The 23942-nt window shown below is 35.1% G+C and overlaps 1 protein-coding gene and 1 non-coding gene across 4 annotated transcripts in view; both read left to right on the top strand.

The window, feature by feature from the left end:
• PUM2 (pumilio RNA binding family member 2) overlaps nt 1–23942 on the top strand; it is a 121686-nt gene that overhangs the window by 21249 nt on the left and 76495 nt on the right. For 2 of the 3 annotated variants that reach the window (XM_068977923.1, XM_068977914.1), the window contains exons 1-7: nt 4514–4570; nt 5878–5880; nt 11911–12019; nt 14836–15023; nt 15585–15754; nt 18713–18983; nt 19227–19320. In XM_068977923.1, coding sequence (XP_068834024.1) covers nt 4520–4570; nt 5878–5880; nt 11911–12019; nt 14836–15023; nt 15585–15754; nt 18713–18983; nt 19227–19320 — 886 coding nt within the window. In that variant the 5' untranslated portion in view covers nt 4514–4519. Of the gene's footprint in view, nt 1–4501; nt 4571–5877; nt 5881–11910; nt 12020–14835; nt 15024–15584; nt 15755–18712; nt 18984–19226; nt 19321–23942 lie in introns of those variants that run through there. The other variant, XM_068977905.1, reaches the window with a different exon arrangement.
• Nucleotides 22398–22469, top strand: TRNAQ-CUG (transfer RNA glutamine (anticodon CUG)). Its single transcript has one exon. It is a non-coding gene; the product is annotated as a tRNA-Gln (tRNA).

The following is a 23942-nucleotide window of genomic DNA, read 5'->3' as shown; positions in this document are numbered from 1 at the left end:
TGTGTTTTTCCTTTCATCTTTGAGCACAGTTATAATAGTTATTTTAAGATCTTTGCTAATTCTAACCTCTAGGTCATCTTGGGGTTGGTCTTTTATTAGTTGACTTTTTCCTTAGTCAAGGTCACACATTCCTGTTTTTTTAGGTGTCTAGTGATTTTGGATTGTGTTTTAGTCTTTATGATTTTTTTTGTTCTCATGGAACTCAAACCCCAAATTTCCATAACTTCTGTGGACATCAGCAACAGACGTTTCTCCTTAGTCCTTTTATCCATAATTGGGCTGCTTGTGTGGGCAGCCCCACACAAATGCAGTCCAGGGATTGCTTAAACATCTGAGTTGAATTTATGCACAAAATTCAGTTCTAGACTATCCTCCAGTTTGTTATTTTCCATTGCCTTCAATTTGTTTTTATATTTTTTTCAGTTGTTGTTTATTTACTAAGTCGCGTCCAAGTCTTGTGACCCCATGGAGTATAGCCTGCCAGGCTCCTCTGTCTGTGGGATTTCCCAGGCAAGAACACTGGAGTGGATTACCCTTTCCTTTTCCAGATTTCTGACCCAGAGGTTGAACCCATGTCTCCTGCATTGGCAAGTGGCTTCTTTACCACTGCCACCAGGAAAGCCCATTTTGTCCAGAGTTAAAAGCAGGAGGGTTTGGTCTGATAGGAGCTACTCTTTCAATTACCAGAAACTGTGACTGATGTAAATTCTTTGAGGACAGTGACCATATTTTAATTCATTCTTTTCTCTATAAAATCTTGCACATTGAATATCCCCAGTAAAAGCTTATTAATGGAAGGATGAATAAAGTTATCACTTTCTAAGAACTGTTAATGAATCCAGCTCTTCTAGCACGTTAAGAAAAAAGGATGGCTTATTTGCTATCCATATATCTTCCATGTATCTTCTTTGATGTAATACCTGTTTAGATCTGCCCATTTTTTAATTGGGTTGTTCTCTTATTTCTCTTAAAGAGTTTTAAGTATATCTTGGACACAAATCCTGTATCTGACATGATTTGCAGATATTTTCCTCCTATCTGTAGTTTGTTTTTTCTTTCTCTTTATCACTGTCTTTTGTAGAACTTTTTTTTTATTGCTGACGTCAAGTTTTTAGACATAGCCTTTTCTTTTGTGGACTCTGCTTTTGATATTGATCTAAAAACTCACTACCAAATGCAGGGTCACACAGCTTTGCTGTTTTCCTAGAAGTTTGATAATGTTAAGTGTTGCATTTAGGTGTATGATCCATTTTGAGTTAATTTTTATATCATGGTGTGTGTTGAAGTTCATATTTTTGCATATGGGCATTCCGTTGTTCACGTACCATTTGATGAAACAATTGAAGAATTAACTAATAGCTAACTTTTGAATGCTTACATAACCAGACTTTTGTTTTATGTTACCTAATTAACTTTTCACAGCGTGCTTTGTGGAAGCTGCTGCTGCTATTTTTCCATGCAGAAATTGAGAAAAAATAATTTAGGTTCGTTGTTTAGAGTTACAGAACTACTACCTCTCAGAACTATAATTTGAATCCAGTTCTCTCTCCTTTTAAGCCACATTAAGGAGAAGTTAAGGATTAAAATATGAGATTCATATGGTCAGAGTACAATTTAGAAAAATGGTAGCTTATCACATTTTGGAGATTAGATTGTAGGGTGGGAAGATAGACTATTGCAAGAGATGGTGGTGGTCTGACCAACCAGACAACTGAAAATTAGATTTAAATAAGGAGGTTGACTTTAGTGATTAGATATTGGTGTAAGAAAGGAAATAATTAATTTATAAGTGCAGAATACGGAAGAGTAAGATTGGAATTTCCTATGGTACCTCCAGGGAATGGAAGAAAGGAAATACTTGGAAATGCTGAAGAGGAGAGTGATTTGGTTTATAAATACAAACTGGGAGTGAAGTCCTGTGCATATATCATTTAAGTATCAAAGCACTTAGAGTGGATGAGATTGCTTGGGCTAAAGAATAGAATTTTGAGAAACACTGACATTTTTGAGTTGAGTAGACAAATAGGAGTTTGTGAAGAAGCCTGAGAAGAAGTAACTAGACACGTAAGGAAGTGAAAAGAATTGTAAGAGAATGCCTAACATCAGAACAGCCTTATCTTGTAAGGAGAGGAAGTGCACTGTAATATCAAATACAATGGAATTATAAAGAGAGAGAACTGACTGGGAAAAATACTAAATAGGATTACGTTGTAAGGCTCCAAAGTTGGAAGGCTGTGAATTTGTAGTGGCTTCAGTTTTGAATCGTTTTCTCCAGCGGTACTTAACATTAGGAGGCAAAGAGACTATGACTTAAGAACACATTGTCACATGAATGGTAAAAAGCAGTTTAAACTGTTAGAAATGGAAAAAGAAAAATATGCTGTAGTTTTAGTTTGAGGAGAAGGGAGAAGAGTTATTGTTTTAAATTATGATTGATTTACATTATTAGTTTCAGGTGTACAGCATAGTGATTATTTTTATAAATTATACTCCATTGAAAATTATTACAAAATAATGACTAATTGCCTGTGCTGTACAGTATATCCTTGTTGCTTATCTATTTTATACATAGTAGTTTGTATCTCTTAATCTTACACCCCTAATTTGCATCCCCCCCTTTCCTTTGGAAACCAATAGTTTGTATCTGTGAGCTTGTTTCTGCTTTGCATATATATTCATTTGTATTATTTTTTTAATTTCACATATAAGTGATATCATGCAATACTTTCTGTGACTTATTTCACTAAGCATAATACTCTCAGGTTCATCTACATTGCTGCAAATGGCAGAATTTTGTTCTTTTTATGATTGAGTAATATTCCATTGTGTCTGAACACCACATGTTTTTAATCCATTTATGTGTTGATAGGCATTTGGGTTGCTTCCATGTTTTGGCTGTTGTAAATAGTGCTTCTGTGAACATTGGGATACCTGTATCTTTTCAAATTAGTATTTTCTAGTTAGATACCCAGGAGTGGAATTGCTGGATCATATGGTGGTTCTATTTTTAGTGTTTTGAGGAACCAACATACTGTTTTCCCTAGTGGCAGCTGTACCAGTTTACGTTTCCACCAACAGTGTACAAAGCTTCCCTTTTCTCCATATCCTCTCCAACATTTGTTTTTTGGAGATTTTTTGATGACAGCCATTCTGATAATTGTGAGGTGATATCTCATTTTGATTTGCATTTTTCTAATAATTGGTGGTATTGAGAATCTCTTCATGTGCCTGTTAACCATCTGTATTTCTTCTTTGGAAAAATGTCTGTTCAGGTCTTCTGCCCATTATTTGATTTGAGGTGTAGGTTTCTTTTTTTTTTTTTGCAGGGGGTGAGTTTTGGTGTTTTTTATGTGTGGTTTATGAGCTGTTTGTTTTGGGTATTAACCCCTTGTCAGTCATATTATTTGCAAATATTTTTCTCCCATTCTATTGGTTGTCTTTTCAGTTTGTCGATTTTCCCGTACAAAAAGCTTTAAATTAGATCCCATTTGTTTATTTCTGCTTTTATTTTGTCTTAGGAGACAGATTGAAAAAATACTGCTGTGATTTATGTCAGAGTGTTCTGCCAATGTTCTCTTCCAAGAGTTTTATGGTTTCAAGTCTTACATTTAGGTCTTTAATCCATTTTTAGCTCATTTTTTATGTGATGTGAGATAATATTCTAACCTCATTGTTTCATGTGTAACTAACTGTCCAGTTTTCCCAGCTTGTTAAAGAGACTGTCTTCTTTCCATTGTATACTCTTGCCTCCTTTGTTGAAGATTAATTGGCTATAAGTGCATTAATTTATTTCTGGGCTCTTTATTCTGTTCCATTCATCCTGTTTTTATTTTTGTGCCATTTCCATGCTGTTTTGCTACTTGTAGGGAAAGGAATTGTTTTTAAGGGAACTTTTGAATATTAAAAAAACATCAAAGCTGATTAATTTTTTATCATTGGTATAAGATCTATAAATAATAAAATTCTGAGAAATTTTGAAAACTGATAAAAGTAGTACAAAGTAATAATTTTTTTAATAGGAACTACAACATTTTTTAAAAAAGAAGATAACTGTTGGGACTTCCCTGATGGTGCAGGGAAGATTCTGGGCTGGTTAAGACTCTGCTTCCACTGCAGGGGCTCAGGGTTCAATCCCTGATCTGGAAACTAAGATCCCACATGCCTCATGGCACAGCCACACACAAAAAAGATAACTGTATTGTAGTACTTGAGCTCACTTTTTCTGTTCTTTACTTCCCATGTATTCCTTTGCTTAAGAAACTAGTAGTGATTTCTTTTGGCACCCAGAATAATCCAAGAACCCTTGAACCTCCTGGTTTTCCCACAGATTTTAGTGTTGATTGCTATGGTGCTCTATTTAGGAAAACCTGTCTTTATAGAGAAGCGTATTCTTGTCCATCTCAGCTCATCCTGTAACATCAGTAATAGCAGAATATAATATAAAAATAGTTAATGCAGTCTAAGATTTTTTTTTTCTAATTTTGTTTTTGTTATTCAACAGGTTTGATCTGTGGATGAAATGAATCATGATTTTCAAGCTCTTGCATTAGAATCTCGGGGAATGGGAGAGGTAAATATTTATGAATACTAAGGATGTGTATCTCACTTTGAGTTTTTGAGCCATCGAAACTTGTTTATTAACTGTAAATCTTTTGAAAATAGTGGCGATTATCTTCCAAATGATGTGGGCTTTTAAAATCTATAGTTGTGGAAATCTCAGCCTTTTTTTTTTAACTTTTAGCAGTAATGTTAGTGGGATTATTGTGTCTAGTTGATTTGATTGACCTGGTTAGATAATGTCATATTTTAGTAATGGACCGTAATAACTTTGATCAGAAAAGAGCTCTGCTTGATCTTTGTCCTGCTGTTTTATATATGTATGCTATGTTTGCTTTAGTCACACTTAATTGTTCACTATTCTCTCACAAAAATTTCTCCTTGTTCATTGTTTGCTTAATAAACTTCTAATCCTCTGCAGGACTCTACTGAAAAAAGGCTCTTTATCTGTTTGCTGTTTGCAGTTAAAGTTAATTACTTCATCTGACTTCTCATGGATCTTTATACATACTTTTATTATAATACTGGTTACAGTTTATTCATTTTATATTAGTCTTCTCTGTAGATTGTTAGCTTTGAATGACTGGCACACAGTGAGCACTCCTAGTACTTTGGATTTTATCAGTCCTGTTTTATGATTTTCATTGGGGCATCCCATTTAACCTCATCATTACATAATTTAAGGCGTCAAAAATACTTAGTTTTCCATATACCTAAATGAATATTTAGAAATCTTTAATTGATTATGAAAACTCTTGTCACATTTTTGATTTGTCATGTTCTGTAGTACTAACGTAGTGTGGACTTTGATACTAGAAAATAACCATGAACAGACCTAAGATGTGTAATTAACTGCTTGCTCCTGGAGATTATTTTACTTTGGTAGACCTTCATGAGACTCACTCCATCTAATGCTGTGCTCTTCAGATGCAGAAAAAGAGTCCAGTCACTCCTCTGGGCCACAAGAGGGCACCCTGCAGCTAGCTAACCCTCCCCTTCTTCAGAACAGCGTTTTCCAAAGAGTTTGTCATTTTCAGAGGACTGATTTAAGGGTGAGTTAAGGTGCTTAAGCATAAGTATTGCCAAAGTAAACTTGTTAGTCCAGTGCTTAAGGTAAAACTCTGGGCCCTAAGAAAATCTGAGAGAGGAAATAATTTTTTAGTTAAAAATAGACCTTGTAGCCTCACTGCAGTGCAGTGGCTGCTTAGGCCTTGTTTACACTCTGAGTGAACGGAAAGAAACAGTTCAAAGGGCTTTTGTTTCTTTCCTTGTTACTTGTTTTCTTTGGTCTTCAGAAAGTAGGATAACATATCTTAAAAGCAAGTTTGAACAGTGTGTCAGCCTAGTCTGTAACAGACTTGAACTTTTTTTTAATACCAAATATAGTCACACCCTTACCTTAATTCTGTTTAGACCCCACAACACTTTACTTTCCAGATCTACATTGAGTATGTATTTACAACTTGACTGTTTTCCTCCCTTTCTAAATAGTAGTTGATAAACCCAAAGACATCTTTGCAGTTTTAAAAAGGGTGTCATGATCAGAAGTAGTACAGAGAGTTCAGTTGTTTGGGGGGTAAGTGGAGGGGTATTTGAGGTTTCTGGGAAAAAGAGGCTGGGTTTTTAAATGACCTAAAGCTTAAATCCAGGCTTTTCTTAGTGGAAATGTCAGATATACAGAGTAAAAGTGGTTAGGGTTAGGCTGTCTGGTTTTTTGACAGGTAGTTAGAAGGTCATGCTTCTGCGTCCAACTAGTAAAAATGTATTTTTTTAAATAAGCTGTTATTCACTAATTAAGTTTTTTTCTTAACAGTTTACCAGCTAATTCTGTTACTCTAAGAGATAGTGAGAAACCTTTTGAGGTTTCTGTCTCTGGGTTCCCTCTCCCACAAGCCTCTCTATCTTTCCTCATCTCACAGGCAGCAGGGAACCTTCTGGGATTTCCTTCTTTGCCTGTCTCTCTCTCACCAGTCTTCTCCTTTCCTGACAGGTGAGGCTTGTTGTTTTATCCCAGAATTTATTCATTTTAATAAACTAAAAGCAGGCTTGAGTTTTTTAGAATTGCTTATTTATTTTTTCAATGCAAAATCCTTTTCTAATATATTGCCCTATCTTGACTTTTTTTTTTAAATAAAGCTTTACTTATTTATTATGTCTTAAGTTGTAAATCTAATGCACAAAGCACTGCATTGCACATAGGGTTATTTCCAAATGTATTGGGTTATGTAGATCATGATAGCTTTTACTGACTCATCATCAGAAGGTCAGTTTCTTCTGGTTGTTTATCCAAAATAGGAATAGATTTGTAATCATCCATTCATAAACTCATCCTTTCCAATTTTTTCCATAGCACATTTCTGCCAGAAGGCCCAATTTGTATTATGTCACATGGCTTAAAAAGAGCAAAGCTAACCCATAGGAGGTTGAACTCATTTTCATTAGTATGTTGTTTTAAAACTATACTGCTGCTGCTACTGCTAAGTCACTTCAGTTGTGTCTGACTCTGTGCGACCTCATAGATGGCAGCCCACCAGGCTCCCCGTCCCTGGGATTCTCCAGGCAAGAACACTGGAGTGGGTTGCCATTTCCTTCTCCAGTGCAGGAAGGTGAAAAGTGAAAGTGAGGCACATACCTACTTATTTTTATATATAAAAGTTAACAGGAATTCAGTGTGTGGGTGCCTATATATACATACGCTTTTAAATAAGAAAAAGAGGCTCCTGCCTGAAATTCTTTAGGGAACCCAAAATTTAACTTTAAATCATTGAGTTAATGTGTTTTTGTGGAGTATTTCATAACTTAGTATGGCAAAACTTCTTTCTTTTCTGACACAGTAATATTTAAAGAAAACATTAAAGAAAATTTGTGTAGTAATAAGATCCCAGGTAGTATGGTGAAGTGGAAAACATAGCGGAGAGAAGATGAAGGAGACTGCTGTTTTCTCTCAGGTCTATCACTAATGCTATATGACCTTGAGAAAGATTGACTCTTTGAAGGTAATAATAAAAATAGTATTTGTATGAGTCACATATATCTCTCAAATGCTCTGATCTGAGATGTTAGGGATAACTGGAGTGGAAACCAGCTGATTATAGTTATGTCTGTAAATTTCTATCTTAGCCATTCTGTCTCAAACTTTATCCACTCTAATGAATACCTACATTATATGGTCTGAATATCATCATAATACCTTAAGCTTTTATTTTTTTCATTATGGTTATTGTGGCCTAATAACTGGATATTTTTAGAAATACTGATAAATTAGACTATTATTGGAAAGAAACATCTTCTGTGGTAGTTAAGTGTAAAGAATATGGGCTTTGTAATTAAGCAGTTATGGATTCAACTCCTAATGCTGCCCAACTAGCTGTACATGTATGTAATATTATATGTAATCCTGGACAGTTTACTTAACCTCTGATTCTGTGTCCTTATGCAAAATATAACTATTAGGCAACTGTTTTTTATAAATGTAGTTTCATGGTCCCCCTAGGATACTCAAACTAAAAGAAGGCAAACAGCTATAGACAAGATATTTGTAATGAATGTTATTATAATCATTTAAAATAATCAGCCAGTTAAATGTTACTGGACAGCATGTTATTCATGTTTGGTAATATTAAGATTCATACTTATGGTCGTGAAGATATTTACTACTTATTTTGGCATATGCTCAATGCTGTTCTAAATAGTATATTAATGTTCTTGTATTCTAACCTCATAGAAACTCTAAAACAGTAGCTTTATTATTATCCTTACTTTTCAGATGAAGAAACTGAGGCTGAGTTAATTATCTGGCCCAATACAATGTAATAATGCTTGAACAACAGGTTGAACTCTCGAGTGCCTTGACTGTTTACAGTACTGCTTCCCATTGGAAGTGATGACATCTAGTAATATTTGCTGTGATATTAAAGGGTATTGAGAATGTAAAAGATTTGAGAGTACTGTGATTTGAAAACATTAAGTATCGTATCTTTTATTAATAGAGAGGGCTAAAGTCTGGAAAAGCACCATTCTGCAGTTCTAGAGAACTCCCTTGTGGCTTTTGTTTTCTACATGCCTAATTGTTAGCATCTGTACCTTTTATTAACTTCCATTGTGAATAGAGTCACCTTATATCCTGATTTGTTCAGACAGTCCAAATACATGTTTTCATGGCATAATTGTTATTAGTACTCTCTTTCTCAAACTGTCCCAGTTTGGATGTTATATGAACACTATAATGTAGACATAGAGCCTTCAAGTTCTCTTAAGTCTCAGAATTATGTTAATTTTTTTGGTTTGGTGATTTTACCTGACAATTTGTATTAGAAAAATCTAAAGTGTAAGTTTAACTCATAAATTCTAGCAAGAATTTTATTTATTACTTATTTTGAAGTAGTATAGTAGTTTGCTAGAGTGTTGACTGATTTCTTTGGAGATGAAAAGAGCAAGGCATAAGTGCTTCTTTAAAGAAAGAACTAATGAAATGGTGGATAGTGGGGATTTGAATCTGTATGTCCACCTAATCATTTCTGAGTTGGAAGGACAGGGGAATATTTTCTTAACAAGAAATACCAAGTTGTTTGACTTTGGTTTAGAGCTTTTGAGAATTAGGGAAGTAATATGAAGCAGTATTGGATAATGTATCTTACAGATCTTCAAGATCTCTTAGCCTTTTCTGTAATGTGCTTCCCCATTTCTGCTACAGTAAAAGAGTCTCCAGGGGCAAAACACTATTTTTATTGCTATTCCAACCACTGTACCCCTTAATTTTTTTTTTTTTTTAAGCTGTTCTCGTTATTGCCTTCCCCTATATTTAGTGCATTTTAACTTAATTCTTGGCTAGTAGTTTCTCTAAAAATATTTGAAATCAGTGTCTGCATTGTCACAGTTGTCTCTGGAACAGTGATAAAGGCCTTTGTTAGGAGAAGTGTTAATTTTATTAACTACTAAATTGTTTGTCCATGATAATTTATAAATGCTTGCAAAATGAAGAGATAGTCATAGCACAGTGGTTGGCAGAAAGTAGGCACACTGAATAAGTCCTTGGTGTAGACTCCCCTCTAGGTTTTATAGTTTGGGTGTCAAAGCAGTGATCTCTGAACTATTAACAGCACTACATGGAATCTTACCCCAAAAGACTGGAATAGTCTCCTCAAAAAATTCTTATTTCTACTACCTCACAAGATCAGATTAGTTTGTTTCAGCTGCTTCTATGTCTAATAAATGCTTCTAATTAACTTATTATGACTTCATTTTTGATTACTTGTTACCCTTATTTTATTAAAACACTTTATGAAATATAGGATAAAAGTCTTATTCTTTCAGGAACCATTTTCTTCTGCCTGAAATGGCTTACTTATACAGTACTTTAAAGGGATTAACTTGGGTTTCACTGTGAATAAATTGTTCAATAATTTAAGTATATCAAGAGCAGTGTTTTAGTATTATATTATCATTTTAACATTTTGTTTGAATATTTGCATGAAACTTTATAGTGAGATTTTTTTAAAAAATCAGAACAACCAAGGTTATATTTTACTGGAATCTTTGTTAGTATAGATTATTGTTTAAAATGCCTATACCTTAGGGAATTCCCTGGTGGTCCAGTGTGTAGGGCTCTTATCTGACCTCGGTAGGGTTCAGTCCCTGGTCAGGGAACTGGGATTGTAGTATCCCACAAGCCACGTAGTTGTGGCCAAAATACATCAAGAAAATTTCTTTAAAATAATAATAGAAATAAAATGTCTGTACTTTAAATATAAATCATTTGCAGCTCAGGAAGACCTTAACGTGCAAAAGTTTTTTTCTTTTTTTTTAAATAGAGAACTTAGTTAAAGTTTAAAATTAACAGTATTTAGTTTAGCAAAAGATCCATAGATTAGGCATACACCCAAATTGAATCCACCCTGCTCCCCGCAAAAGCTGCTTTTCCTGTTTTTGTGTTTGTTTTGGTCGGTAGTACTATCATTTACCTTGTTATTGTAAAGTTTTATTCTTTTTAATCAGCCTCTTATTTTTGTTTGTATCCTATTGACTGTCCTGAATGTCTCTGAAATCCACTTTCTCAGTTTTTTCTGTCAGTGCCCTGTTTCAGTTCTTGTCGTCTTGACTCTTGTAATTCTCCTGAATGATTTCCTTGCCTCTGGAAGGAATATCTAGAGTATCCATTATTCTTAGAACTTTGAGGTTCCTCATAATCTGCCTAGATAGCTTTCACAGCATCAGCTCCCACATCTGTTCGTCCATCTCACACTCTGTTCTACAAACTATGCATTTTCTCAAGTTGTGCCTTTGTTCATCACTTCTTATGTCCTCCCCACCTTCCATTCACACTTTAAACCCCTGACACACACACACACAGTCTTCTCTCTTAAGACCCCATATAAGTTTCACTAAGTTCATTTTATTATGGGTGTTATATATTTGTGAGCTCTGTGAAGATAAGGTCACCATGCCCTTATGGAGGCAAATACAGGTAATTTAGTATTTTAAGTGTAGCAATAGAAGTATATACAAGCTTAATTATGAGGATCTAATAATTATGGGCTGAGAGGGATGAGTGTCTTACAGATGCTTACTTAAATGTCACATGCATGGTTTAGAAAACCAGTCTGTTGTTTTCAAACAAACATATCCTCAGTCTGGTTCTTCTGAGTGTCAGGAAGGGTAGACAGGAGAGACCTGGATGAACACAATAAAGTCTCATTAGGAATTGACCAAATGTACATTTTTATTAATCATCAAATGGTTATACCAACACAATTTTTATATTCTTGTGTGTGTTACAACATAGGATTGGACACAGGGCTTAGAGATTATCTCAAAGTATTTAAAGGTCTTCTTAATGTATTTCTTCCACCATCCTGCTTCCTGCTTTAGGATCAGTAGATTGCTACTGTTGAGAATATACGAAGAATTGTGAAGTTCACCTCCATTGAATTGTTAAGTAAGAAGAATTGTCTGTCATTGAAGCTGTAGGATAGGAGATATTCCAAGGGCAGTACTTGGAAGTAAAGAGAAAACTTTAATCATTTGTATAAATATTTTTATTGTATTATCTGTTTTAAGAAATTTAGTAAGTCTTTTGAAAGAATTCATTAAAAATACCACATGACAGTAAAACCATTTGAAAAATGCAGAGGTATGAAGTTGACTTTTCAGGTCTAGAGTTACTAGAACCAGTATCCAAGCATAAATGGGGAGTTATTATTAACTAGACAAATTAGGAAACAGGACACTCTTGAATTTTCGTTAGCATTGAAAACTAACTTGTACCTATTGATGGTAAGTTTGGTTTCTGCTGTGTTTTCGCTTTTTGTAATTAGGATGAAATTTAAATGTAATAATTTTTTTCCTTCCAAATAGCTTTTGCCTACCAAAAAATTTTGGGAACCTGATGATTCAACAAAAGATGGACAAAAAGGCATATTTCTTGGGGATGATGAATGGAGAGAGACTGCATGGGGAACTTCTCGTAAGTTATTGGTGTATGTGTGAGAGTTCTGGATTTGTTGAATACTTGAATTTTTTTTAAACCCTACTGCCCCCAAACGATACGTGGAGAAACTTTGTGGTATCTTTGAGGATTTCATGTGTCCTCGTAATACACATTTTCTTATGTAAAGTAAGCCATACTTAATGGTCCACTTATTGATTAGAAATGTTTGTCACAGTAAGATTTTATTAAGTTTTATTTGGGGTTAAACTCTGATTATAAAATTCTGAATTACCATTAAAATACAGGACACAATTTAACCATAGGAATTTTTAAGCTTGAATTGTATCAATGGATAGTGACCTATTAACTGCAGCTCAGACTGGCTTTATTAAATATTAGCCACACCCATAAAGAAAATAAACCCCCATAGTAAGATAGAATTCCCAGAAAGGGAGCAGACTTTGAATGTTTTTGATATCCATAGGTAACAAAGACTGAGGTCCAAGAAATTCTTAAGGGAAAAGAAACTGGAATGTAAGGAGTATAACTCATGGGGGTGACAGTATTTATTGGTAAATTACAGAGCATACTTATACTCTTTAAATACTACTGATTATATTTTTAAATGTTTCTCAGTAAAATTTGAGATGTACATGTGAAACTTTCAACATGTATTTAACAAATAAGTTTCCGCTTTATAACTAAAAGCAGCTTACTAAAAGTACACAAGATGATCAAAGTAATATAAAATCAAGTTTCTGGAATTAACTTTCCAATTTGAGTGTAAATTGCCAGGTACTTTTTTTCTCTTTAAATCATTAAGATTTTTAAGTTCTTTACGGTTTTAAATTTTGTTCTTAAAGGTAATTGTTAAAAAGGAGAAGCTGAAAATTTTTAGTACTATTTATAATCAAAATGGAAACAGATTGAAAACTTTGCTAAATACTAAATTAGACTAAACTATTGGAAATCTTATTTGCGTTCAACCAATATGTAATATAATGTGCCAGATTTGGAGAATACAAAGATAAATGAGATATGTGATCCCTGACTTCAAGGAATTTTTTTTCTAGATTTGTATTAACCTGTATAGATTGAACTTATATAATTTAAGTTATTCAGTTATTTGGGCCAGGATACATTTTCTACACAAAAGGCACTTTCTTTGCTAAAACAACATGCTTGAAAATTTGGTTCATAAGCATGTTTTGATTTTTGTTTTGAAAGGTAAATGGTTAATTGCTTTATTTATCAGAACCAAGTATTTTTAAAAGCATTCCAAAGCAAAACTTCTTGAGCACAACATGGTAATGAGAGATACTTTCAAGATGAATGTTAGGGAGATATTTCTGGTATGTTGTATTTGGAAGACAACTGGTACCAAAAGTAAAACATTTAAGCAACTATTTATATATTCCTGATATATCTTTTTAGTGTCAAGTTTATAATTTTAGTTAATTCCTTGTATCACTCCCTCTCCCAACTTTTTTTGTTGTATGGATAAAATTTTGAAGACGAATATAAGTTTTTACCAGGAGACATGAGAAAATTAGAAATGGATGGATTAGTGTGTTTACTAAGTAAACATTTATTGAGTGCCAAGCATGTACAAATATGAAAATGACATTCCTTGTCCTAAAAGAATTGTCATTCTACAGTTCTTTCCATGACCACAGGAGATTTTACCATACACATATTTCCTTCTCAGCTGAACTGAATTATTTGTGATTATTAATTTCATTGTGTTCTCCTGGCACTTTTAGGCCTTTGAGCATACTGGTTTCTCTAACCAGAGTGCTTTCCACCCCCATTTTCGCCTATTTTTTGCTCTCTGTCCTTCATATCACTTCCTTTGGGATTCACTCTAAGACTGGGAAAAAGTGATGTATACGCTTTCTCTTCCCCATAGTATCCTGGATTGTTTTTATTGAAGTGCTTTTACTGTTTATTATGATCGCTTCCTGTTAAACCTATAATCTCTTAGAGTACAAGGACTGTTGTGTTCTTAGATTCCACCTACATACCACAATGCTTAGCATATTGGTTCAAAATTTTTTTCTGCAAATCTAGGTAAGTCTTGCCTCAAATGTTTTTATGTTTGTATTTGCTTTCAGATCTTAGGTATTGCCTTTTTTTTTTTATCACAAAATACATAGAAAAGGTATTTGTACCAGATGGATAATTTTTTTTGTTAAAAATAAATGGAAAACTTTTAGACTAGAAGGATTTTTTTTAATTAAAAAATTTTTTTAATCTTTTAAAAAAGGAATCTTTTTAAATAAAACTAAGTGATACTTAGTCTTTTCACCAAGAATAGAAAATTCTGTGATATTACTGGCTTTGAGTGAACTTAGTCATCTATGTTTATAGCAGTACAGCCATGTATTCTGAATCTGTCCAATACATGACTATAAACCTGAGAAGTGCTTCCATCAGTTTAAGAGGAGTTATTTTTATTTCAGATTTTATCTCTAAAGTTTTTTGGTTTGAGTTGTTCTGAATTGACAATAGAACTTTTAAATAAGAGGCTTGAAGGCAGTGGAGACTTCAAATTATTTCTGTTGCCAATGACTTTTGAATTTGATTATTCTTCAGATAGCCTTTTACCTGCTCTTTACCAAATGACTTTCTTAATCTGTATTCTCAAGAAATGTCCAAAGGGCAGTGAGTCTAAACAGATTGAAGATGTTTTTATAAAGATTACAGTAACATTCAAAACAAAATGATATGCTGATTTTTCTTTAGTATATTAATTCAGTATGCTGATTTTTCTTTAGTATATTAATTGATGTGAATACATTTTGGTTAGCTTAGAAGTACAAATTTATAATTGTTTTCTTTTTTCCAAACAGACCATTCAATGTCCCAGCCTATTATGGTACAGAGAAGATCTGGACAGGGTTTTCATGGAAACAGTGAAGTAAATGCAATATTGTCTCCGCGATCAGAAAGTGGAGGCCTTGGTGTGAGCATGGTAGAATATGTATTAAGTTCTTCTCCTGCTGATAAATTGGATTCTCGATTTAGGAAGGGAACTTTTGTAAGTATTTTGAATGAAGAAATGTTTTTAAGTTGCTAGATGGTTATTCGGTTGTCTTTAAGTCAGTTTCTTATTCTGGCCCTTCCTAGAATTAAAGGTAATTTTATAGCTATTGGTGCTCTTGTTTTCTTCTCCTGGCCGCTTCTTGAAATACACGAAATGGTAGAACCACTGGGAATATTTATAATCTTAATCATGTTACCAAAAAAATCATATTAATTTAAAAAGTTTGTAAGATTTAAATTGCTTATTCGTGGTAGTACTTGATATGACAGTTAAAAAAACAAAATCATCTTTCATTAAGAAGAGTTTTAATTTCACTTGTGGTGTTACTGCTTTTCTAGCACCGCTATAGTTAAGGTTGCCTTAGCCCTTCTGTTATAAATCACTGGTTTGTACTCAATTTTTTTGGCCTTCGATAAATTCGTTGACTACAAAATTAAAATAAGATTCAATGTTTTTATTGTTTACATGCACTATAGTGTAGTTTTAGGTCACCTTGTGGTGCCTTTTTTTGTGTTCTATTAAATATTCAGAATCAAACAGACTCTTTTTCCTCAGGGCACTAGAGATGCTGAAACAGATGGACCTGAGAAAGGAGATCAAAAAGGCAAGGCTTCTCCATTTGAGGAGGACCAAAACAGAGATCTTAAGCAAGGAGATGATGATGATTCTAAAATAAATGGCAGAGGTTTGCCAAATGGAATGGATGCCGATTGCAAAGATTTTAAGTAAGATTTTCACTTTCTCAAGAAGAAAATCATATCTCTTTAGGGATTATTGCTACTAGCTGATATGACTGATTTAGGTATTTTTCCAACTTTGGGTTTTTTTATTTCCCTTTGTACCTTGTATTAATCTGGAGGAAGATTTAAAATTTTTTATAAGGACTATTAGTTAATGATTATGTGCCATTTTTAAAAAAGATAAGTCTTCAAAAATCTCTAAAACAATGCATCCCATTAAGTAATGTTAGAAATTGCTATTACCTTTCTACTAATATGGTAGTCTAAATTTTAACTGTTTTCTCCCTGCTAAAGTTTAGTGAATTTAAGGTTTAATCTGTGATTTTTCTTGGCAAACTCTTCTTGAGTTTGTTCTTCAGCACCTTTCTGTAGAGTTTTCTCTTCCTTCTGTCTCTGTATTGTATCCTATCTCCCTTTTCTGAGTTTGTGCTGATACTTAATCATATTCCTGAAATTAGGATAGGAAGAACATATCAGACTTCTAAAAATTAGTGTTAATTCAGAATTTAAGTTCAGTTGTAGATTTTTTGTTGTCTCTTTATGGCAAGTATTTCTTTTGTTCTAGCCTTTGGACTTAGATTAGGCAGTGCACATTCATCTAAATATTAGGGAGTTGTTTCTCCATATCCTGAACTTTATACTTCAGTAATCAGATGCTTTGGGGCCTATACCTGAAAATAGTTGTTTCTTTGCGATCTTTTGAACCATGAAATATCAGTTAGTTGTTAGGTACATGTTTATGTTTATTACCTTTAATTATCAAAAAACAGAGTAACAATACTTCTTAAAAACAGTGCCATTTAAATCTGTTCTAAATGCAAAAAAGCATCCAAAACCAGTAAACCTCTTTTGACAAGAAATAAATTAAATGCTACTCAGTTTGTTTTAGAACCTTATTCTGATTTTGCTCTTCTGCTATTACCTAATCTGTGTTTCAAGGGCATGCATTTAAAACTGAGTTGATTATAAACCCTGTAGAACATACATTTATAATTGAAGTGTTAATACACCATTAACTATAGCAAGAAAATAGCACCACTCATAGCATAATGACTTTTTCTTTTGAATCCTCTACTTTTTTTTGCTATATTAGAGTTGTTTTGTATGAAAGACTATATTTCTCCATATTAATATGAACTTTACATTCAATAGCATTCTAATTCCGTTAAGTTTGTAGTAGGTTTTTTAAATTGCTTATAAAGTATTTCTGATGCAATATTGTCTTCAACAATATAAAAATATTTCAAAGTAATAGCTGTGGTCATATGGTCACTATGGTAGCACATCATTATTATATACATTAACTGATACATCATCTGTTGGAATAGAACTGAAAGGAATGAAAGAAATATAGCAGGCTTTCGGTTTTTGTTGTTGTTGTTATAGTATAATTGCTTTACAGTGTTGTGTTTCTGCTATACAGTGAAGTGGATCGGTTACACACACACACACACACACACACACACACACACGCCCCCTTCTCTCTTGGACCTTCCTTCTTTCTTTTTTTCAATGGACTGATTAAGATCCTTTCAGTTTTATTTTTTCTTCCCATATATTCTGAATGAAAAGCCTTTGGATTATTCACATGAAAATTTTAATTGTGGATAAAGGGGAAAGGAGTTTGAAATTTCTTCTGATGTTGCAAGGACAGTGGTTAATTTTGAAACAAAATGTAAGTCCACAAACCTAAAGTATCTGGAAAACAATTATTGTAATTAATCAATTGCTTTGTGAAATGTTCTGTACATGTTAGCAGATTTATTCCATTGTAAAGTACCTAAAGGTGGGGCAGTTACATACGGATAACCATTGACATTGAAAGACCGGTTAATAATAGTTACTACCATTTATTTAGCATACTTATATTTGAATATACTATGAAATGATAGTTCCTCAGAACAAATTTACTTCTTGTGAAGGAAAAGATCTTACATAAATTATTTCCACAGAAGGAAGGAGACTGTTAATAAGGATAAATTATGTCCAGAAATAAAGTGAAAATAGTTTAGACTGTAAAGGATGTTGATAAAAAGAGAAGAGGCAGTGCTTAAAATTTAGTGTTAATAAATTTCTTCAGAAAATTAAGACTAATCGGTAAAGTTGCTCTTTTGTATATAGAATTATACTTTTCATTGATATGCATGCTTAACTTTTGATAAAAATTTTTATTTATTTTGATTTAAACTGAAACAATTTGGCGTGATAAAGATTGTTTTTGGAGAGATCATAGAGGGTTTTTACAAATAGTCTTTTTGCTTTTGTTATTATAGGACTCCAGTGTCACCTCCTCTGTCTCAAGGAAACTGAGACCTGGATGTTGAAATGATTTACTTAGAATAATGTTTTAGAGTCAGGAGTCAGCTTTCTGTCTTGGTTCACTGCCCTTTTCTTTTGTATTCTGTATTATACAGCCTTCAGTTGTGAAGGCCATATGATCCTTTCTGGCCAGTTCCGCACCACCCCCACCACCACCACCCCCCTGAAGTATTAGGCAAGATGTTAGGACAGCTATGCTGGTAGACAGGATGGGAGTATGGTGGGTAGGTTTTGGTTTAGAGTCTTCTCATATTTGTTGCATGGTAGTCTGCTGTTCATACCTACTGCTCATTTTGTCTGTGAGCTGAGACAAAAGTTTTGAGTGCCCTAGGCCTAAATCGTGATATTGGACAATTTCCTTATCTGTAAAATTGAATTATATCTTTATACTATTAAAATTGGAGACAGTTGTCACTAATAATCATTAAAAAATGAAACGTCAGCTTTTAAGTGTAAGCTGGATTAAACAGAAAAAAAAAGTGATAAAGAGCAATGTTTAGTGACCTAGGGTCCCTAATTTGCCTTTTGTGTTTTACTGCCATTGTTTTCCATGATTTTCCTTCTTTCTGATTTCACCTTTTGACATACTTGTTACTTTTACTCATTTCTATTTTCTTTACATAGTCGTACTCCTGGAAGTCGTCAAGCCTCTCCAACTGAAGTAGTTGAGCGCCTGGGCCCCAATACTAATCCCCCAGAAGGATTGGGGCCTCTTCCTAATCCTACAACTAATAAACCACTTGTTGAAGAATTTTCAAATCCTGAAACGCAGAATCTGGATGCCATGGAACAAGTTGGTCTGGATTCTTTACAGTTTGACTATCCTGGTAATCAGGTACCAATGGACTCTTCAGGAGCTACTGTAGGCCTTTTTGACTACAATTCCCAGCAGCAGGTAAAGAATACTCCTTCTTTAGCAAGGTTCCTCTTAGCTAGTAGTAGTATAGCCTGCAGTGCTATGAGATGTTGACATAAGTAATAGGGGTATTTTTAAACACTTTAATGTTTTATTGAATAAAATGTCCTTATAGTTGAGAAAGTGATTACAATATGTATTTGTAATATTCCATTCTTAGCTTTCTAAACAAAAATGAAATGCTATGAGACTAATCTCTGTATTCAATATTTTTCTTAATAGCTCTTTCAGAGGACTAATGCACTAACAGTTCAGCAGTTAACTGCAGCTCAGCAGCAGCAGTATGCATTAGCCACAGCTCAGCAGCCACATATAGGTGAGTCTTTATAAGTTACCATTTTAATTACAGTGTTAGAAAATCTTGTGTTAAAGTGTTTAGATCTCATTTAATGGTGTTATTTCATTACTTCCTGAAACATCTCATTGAGATAAAACAGTAGTAGATTACATGGCAAGAGTAAAGATTAGGAAAGAACAGTTTGGCTTTTACTTGTATTCTTGGTGAAATAAAAATCTGTAACTTGATGACAGCTGTCAGCACATAAGTTTTTTTTCTTAGTGTGAAATGGAGAGCATTTGGAAACACTTGGAAATTCAAGCATCGTTTTGGGTGCTCATATTAAGTCAGAGTGTTTGTTTTTAAAATGGGTTGGAAGTAAGAATCCTGAGAAAATTTTTTTAAATTGTTTCTTCCTTACTTCATTAAGCTATTTAATCTTTGAGCTTTGTAGTTAAGACTATAATGTGAAATACTATGATTACATATGTCTTACCGCTAGACTACAGGCATTAGTACCTGTTTTCTGTTGAGGTTGTTGGTTTTTTTTTTTTTAACTTATTTTGAAATAATTACTGATTCACATGAGGTTGCAAAGAGAGTACACAGATTCCCCACCTAGTTTTCCCTAAATGACTACATGTTAAAATAATTACAGTATAGTACCACAGCAGTTGCTAAATGTGTGTGTATAGATGTGTGTCATTTTATCATGTGTATAGATTTGTGGGAACCATTCTTACACCTAATTTTGGCTGATCTTGATTTATTTCCACTCTCAACATCAGGATGTTTGGGGACCGGGGATGAGATATACTAAGTTAGTTCTATTCCCTTAACTGTGTATTGCTTTGTGTCAATCCAAGACTCTTTCCAGGTCCAAAATTTTATTTTTGGTTTTAATCAAAGGTGACCACATATTTCTAGATGACTTCTAATAGCAGCATGCACTCTGGACCTGTTTTTTTATACTTTTCCCCAGCTGCCTTTATCCCTGCATTTAGTGCTTCTTCATTCATTGTTAGAAACATTGATTCCTGTCTACTCATGGGCCATTACAACACTTTTTATTTCTTGACACTTCATATGATTTATATGTGGTAGGCTAGGATACCCATTATTGCTTTTCCTTTTGGTAGTTTTAAATTTTCAGCTCTTGCCTTTCCTTTCGTATAAGCTTTAAAATTCTCTTATTTACTTCCATATGCATGTGTGCTCAGTGTTTGACTCTTTGCGATCCCATGGACTGTGCCCACCAGGCTCCTCTGTCCATGGAATTCTCCAGGCAAGAATACTGCAATGTGTTGCCATTACCTCCTCCAGGGTATCATCCTGACCCAGGGATCAAACCCATGTCTCCTACATTGCCAGGTGGATTTTTTACCACTGAGCCATCTGGGAAGCCACTGTTTACTTTCAGATCAGGTTAAAATCTTATTAACTTATGAAAACTAACATCTTTATGACAGTAAGTATTCTTCTAGAACCTAGTGTGTCTTTAATGCTGTTGAAGTCTGCTTTTGTGGTGTTAATGAATGCTTTAAAGTTTTTCTCATATAAGTTTGCATATTTTTCAGTAGGTTTGTTCTTTAGTATTTTATCTTTTGCTGTCATTGTAAATGACTTCCTGTCTTTCATTATAACTTTTAACTGATATCTGTGAAAGCTCTTGATTCAGTTCAGTTCAGTCACTTAGTCGTGTCCGACTCCTTGCGACCCCATGAATTGTAGCACGCCAGGCCTGCCTGTCCATCACCAAAACCCGGAGTTCACCCAAACTCATGTCCATCGAGTTGGTGATGCCATCCAGCCATCTCATCCTCTGTCGTCCCCTTCTCCTCCTGTCCCCAATCCCTCCCAGCATCAGAGTCTTTTCCAATGAGTCAACTCTTCACATGAGGTGGCCAAAGTACTGGAGTTTCAGCTTTAGCATCATTCCTTCAAAAGAACACCCATGACTGATCTCCTTTAGAATAGACTGGTTGGATCTCCTTGCAGTCCGAGGGACTCTTAAGAGTCTTCTCCAACACCACAGTTCAAAAGCATCAATTCTTTGGTGCTCAGCTTTCTTCACGATCCAACTTTCACATCCATACATGACCACTGGAAAAACCATAGCCTTGAGTAGACGGACCTTTGTTCGCAAAGTAATGTCTCTGCTTCTGAATATGCTGTCTAGGTTGGTCATAACTTTCCTTCCAAGGAATAAGCATCTTTTAATTTCATCCCTCAATCACCATCTGCAGTGATTTTGGAGCCCCCAAAAATAAAGTCAGCCACTGTTTCCCCTGTTTCCCCATCTATTTGCCATGAAGTGATGGGACCAGATGCCATGATCTTGGTATTCTGAATGTTGAGCTTTAAGCCAACTTTTTCACTCTCCTCTTTCACTTTCCTCAAGAGGCTTTTTAGTTCCTCTTCACTATCTCCTCTTTCACGTTCCTCAAGAGGCTTTTTATTTAGTTTCTCTTCACTATCTTCACTTACTCCTTGGAAGAAAAGTTATGATCAACCTAGATAGCATGTTGAAAACCAGAGACATTACTTTACCAACAAAGGGTCCATCTAGTCAAGGCTATGGTTTTTCCAGTGGTCATGTATGGATGTGAGAGTTGGACTGTGAAGAAAGCTGAGCGCCGAAGAATTGATGCTTTTGAACTGTGGTGTTGGAGAAGACTCTTGAGAGTCCCTTGGACTGCAAGGAGATCCAACCAGTCCATTCTGAAGGAGATCCAACCAGTCCATTCTGAAGGAGATCAAGCCTGGAATTTCTTTGGAAGGAATGAAGCTAAAGCTGAAACTCCAGTACTTGGCCACCTCATGCGAAGAGTTGACTCACTGGAAAAGATTCTGATGCTGGGAGGGACTGGGGGCAGGAGGAGAAGGGGACGACCAAGGATGAGATGGCTGGATGGCATCACTGACTTGATGGATGTGAGTCTGACGAAACTCCAGGAGTTGGTGATGGACAGGGAGGCCTGGCGTGCTGCGATTCATGGGGTCACAAAGAGTCGGACACAACTGAGTGACTGAACTGAACTGAACTCAATATCTGCCATAAGCGTGGTGTCATCTGCATATCTGAGGTTATTGATATTTCTCCGAGCAACCTGGCTTCCCTGGTGGCTCAGAGGTTAAAGCGTCTGCCTCTGATGTGGGAGACCCAGGTTCAATCCCTGGGTTGGGAAGATCGCCTGGAGATGGAAATGGCAATCCACTCCAGTATTCTTACCTGGAGAATCCCATGGACTGAGGAGCCTAGTGGGCTGCAGTCCATGGGGTTACAGAGTCAGACACGACTGAGTGACTTTACTTACTTACTTACTTAATCTTGATTCCAGCTTGTGCTTCTTCCAGCCCAGCGTGTCTCATGATGTACTCTGCATATAAGTTAAATAAGCAGGGTGACAATATACAGCCTTGACGTACTCCTTTTCCTATTTGGAACCAGTCTGGAACATGTCCAGTTCTAACTGTTGCTTCCTCACCTGCATATAGGTTTCTCAATAGGCAGGTCAGGTGGTCTGGTATTCCCATCTCTTTCAGATTTTTCCACAGTTGATTGTGATCCACACAGTCAAAGGCTTTGGCATAGTCAATAAAGCAGAAATAGATGGTTTTCTGGAACTCTCTTGCTTTTTCCATGATCCAGCGCATGTTGGCAATTTGATCTCTGGTTCTTCTGCCTTTTCTAAAACCAGCTTGAACATCTGGAAGTTCATGGTTCACATGCTGCTGAAGCCTGGCTTGGAGAATTTTGAGCATTACATTACTAGCGTGTGAGATGAGTGCAGTTGTGTGGTAGTTTGAGCATTCTTTGGCATTGCCTTTCTTTGGGATTGGAATGAAAACTGACCTTTTCCAGTCCTGTGGCCACTGCTGAGTTTTCCAAATTTGCTGGCATATTGAGTGCAGCACTTTCACAGCATCATCTTCCAGGATTTGAAATAGCTCAACTGGAATTCCATCACCTCCAGCAGTAACGCTGAAGAAGCTGAACAATTCTATGAAGATCTACAAGGCCTTTTAGAACTAACACCCAAAAAAGATGTCCTTTTCATTATACAGGTCTGCAATGCTAAAGTAGGAAGTCAGGAAACACCTGGGGTAACAGGCAAATTTGGCCTTGGAATACGGCATGAAACAGGGCAAAGGCTAATAGAGTTTTGCCAAGAGAACACACTGGTCATAGCAAACACCCTCTTCTAAGAACACAAGAGAAAACTCTACACATGGACATCACCAGATGGTCAACTCCGAAATCAGATTGATTACATTCTTTGCAGCCAAAGATGGAGAAGCTCTATACAGTCAACAAAAACTAGACCGGGAGCTGACTGTGGCTCAGATCATGAACTCCATATTGCCAAATTCAGACTTAAATTGAAGAAAGCAGAGAAAACCACTAGACCATTCAAGTATGACCTAAATCAAATTCCTAATCGTTATACACTGGAAGTGAGAAATAGATTTAAGGGACTAGATGTGATAGATAGAGTGCCTAATGAACTGTGGACGGAGGTTCGTGACATTGTAGGGGAGACAGGGATCAAGACCATCTCCATGGAAAAGAAATGCAAAAAAGCAAAATGGCTGTCTGTGGAGGCCTTACAAATAGCTGTGAAAAAAAGAGAAACGAAGAGCAAAGGAGAAAAGGAAAG

This window comes from Capricornis sumatraensis, chromosome 1 (assembly GCF_032405125.1).
Source record: "Capricornis sumatraensis isolate serow.1 chromosome 1, serow.2, whole genome shotgun sequence".
NCBI lineage: Eukaryota > Metazoa > Chordata > Mammalia > Artiodactyla > Bovidae > Capricornis > Capricornis sumatraensis.
The sequence above is the reverse complement of the archived record's forward strand: the minus strand, read 5'-3'. Positions and strand labels throughout refer to the sequence as shown.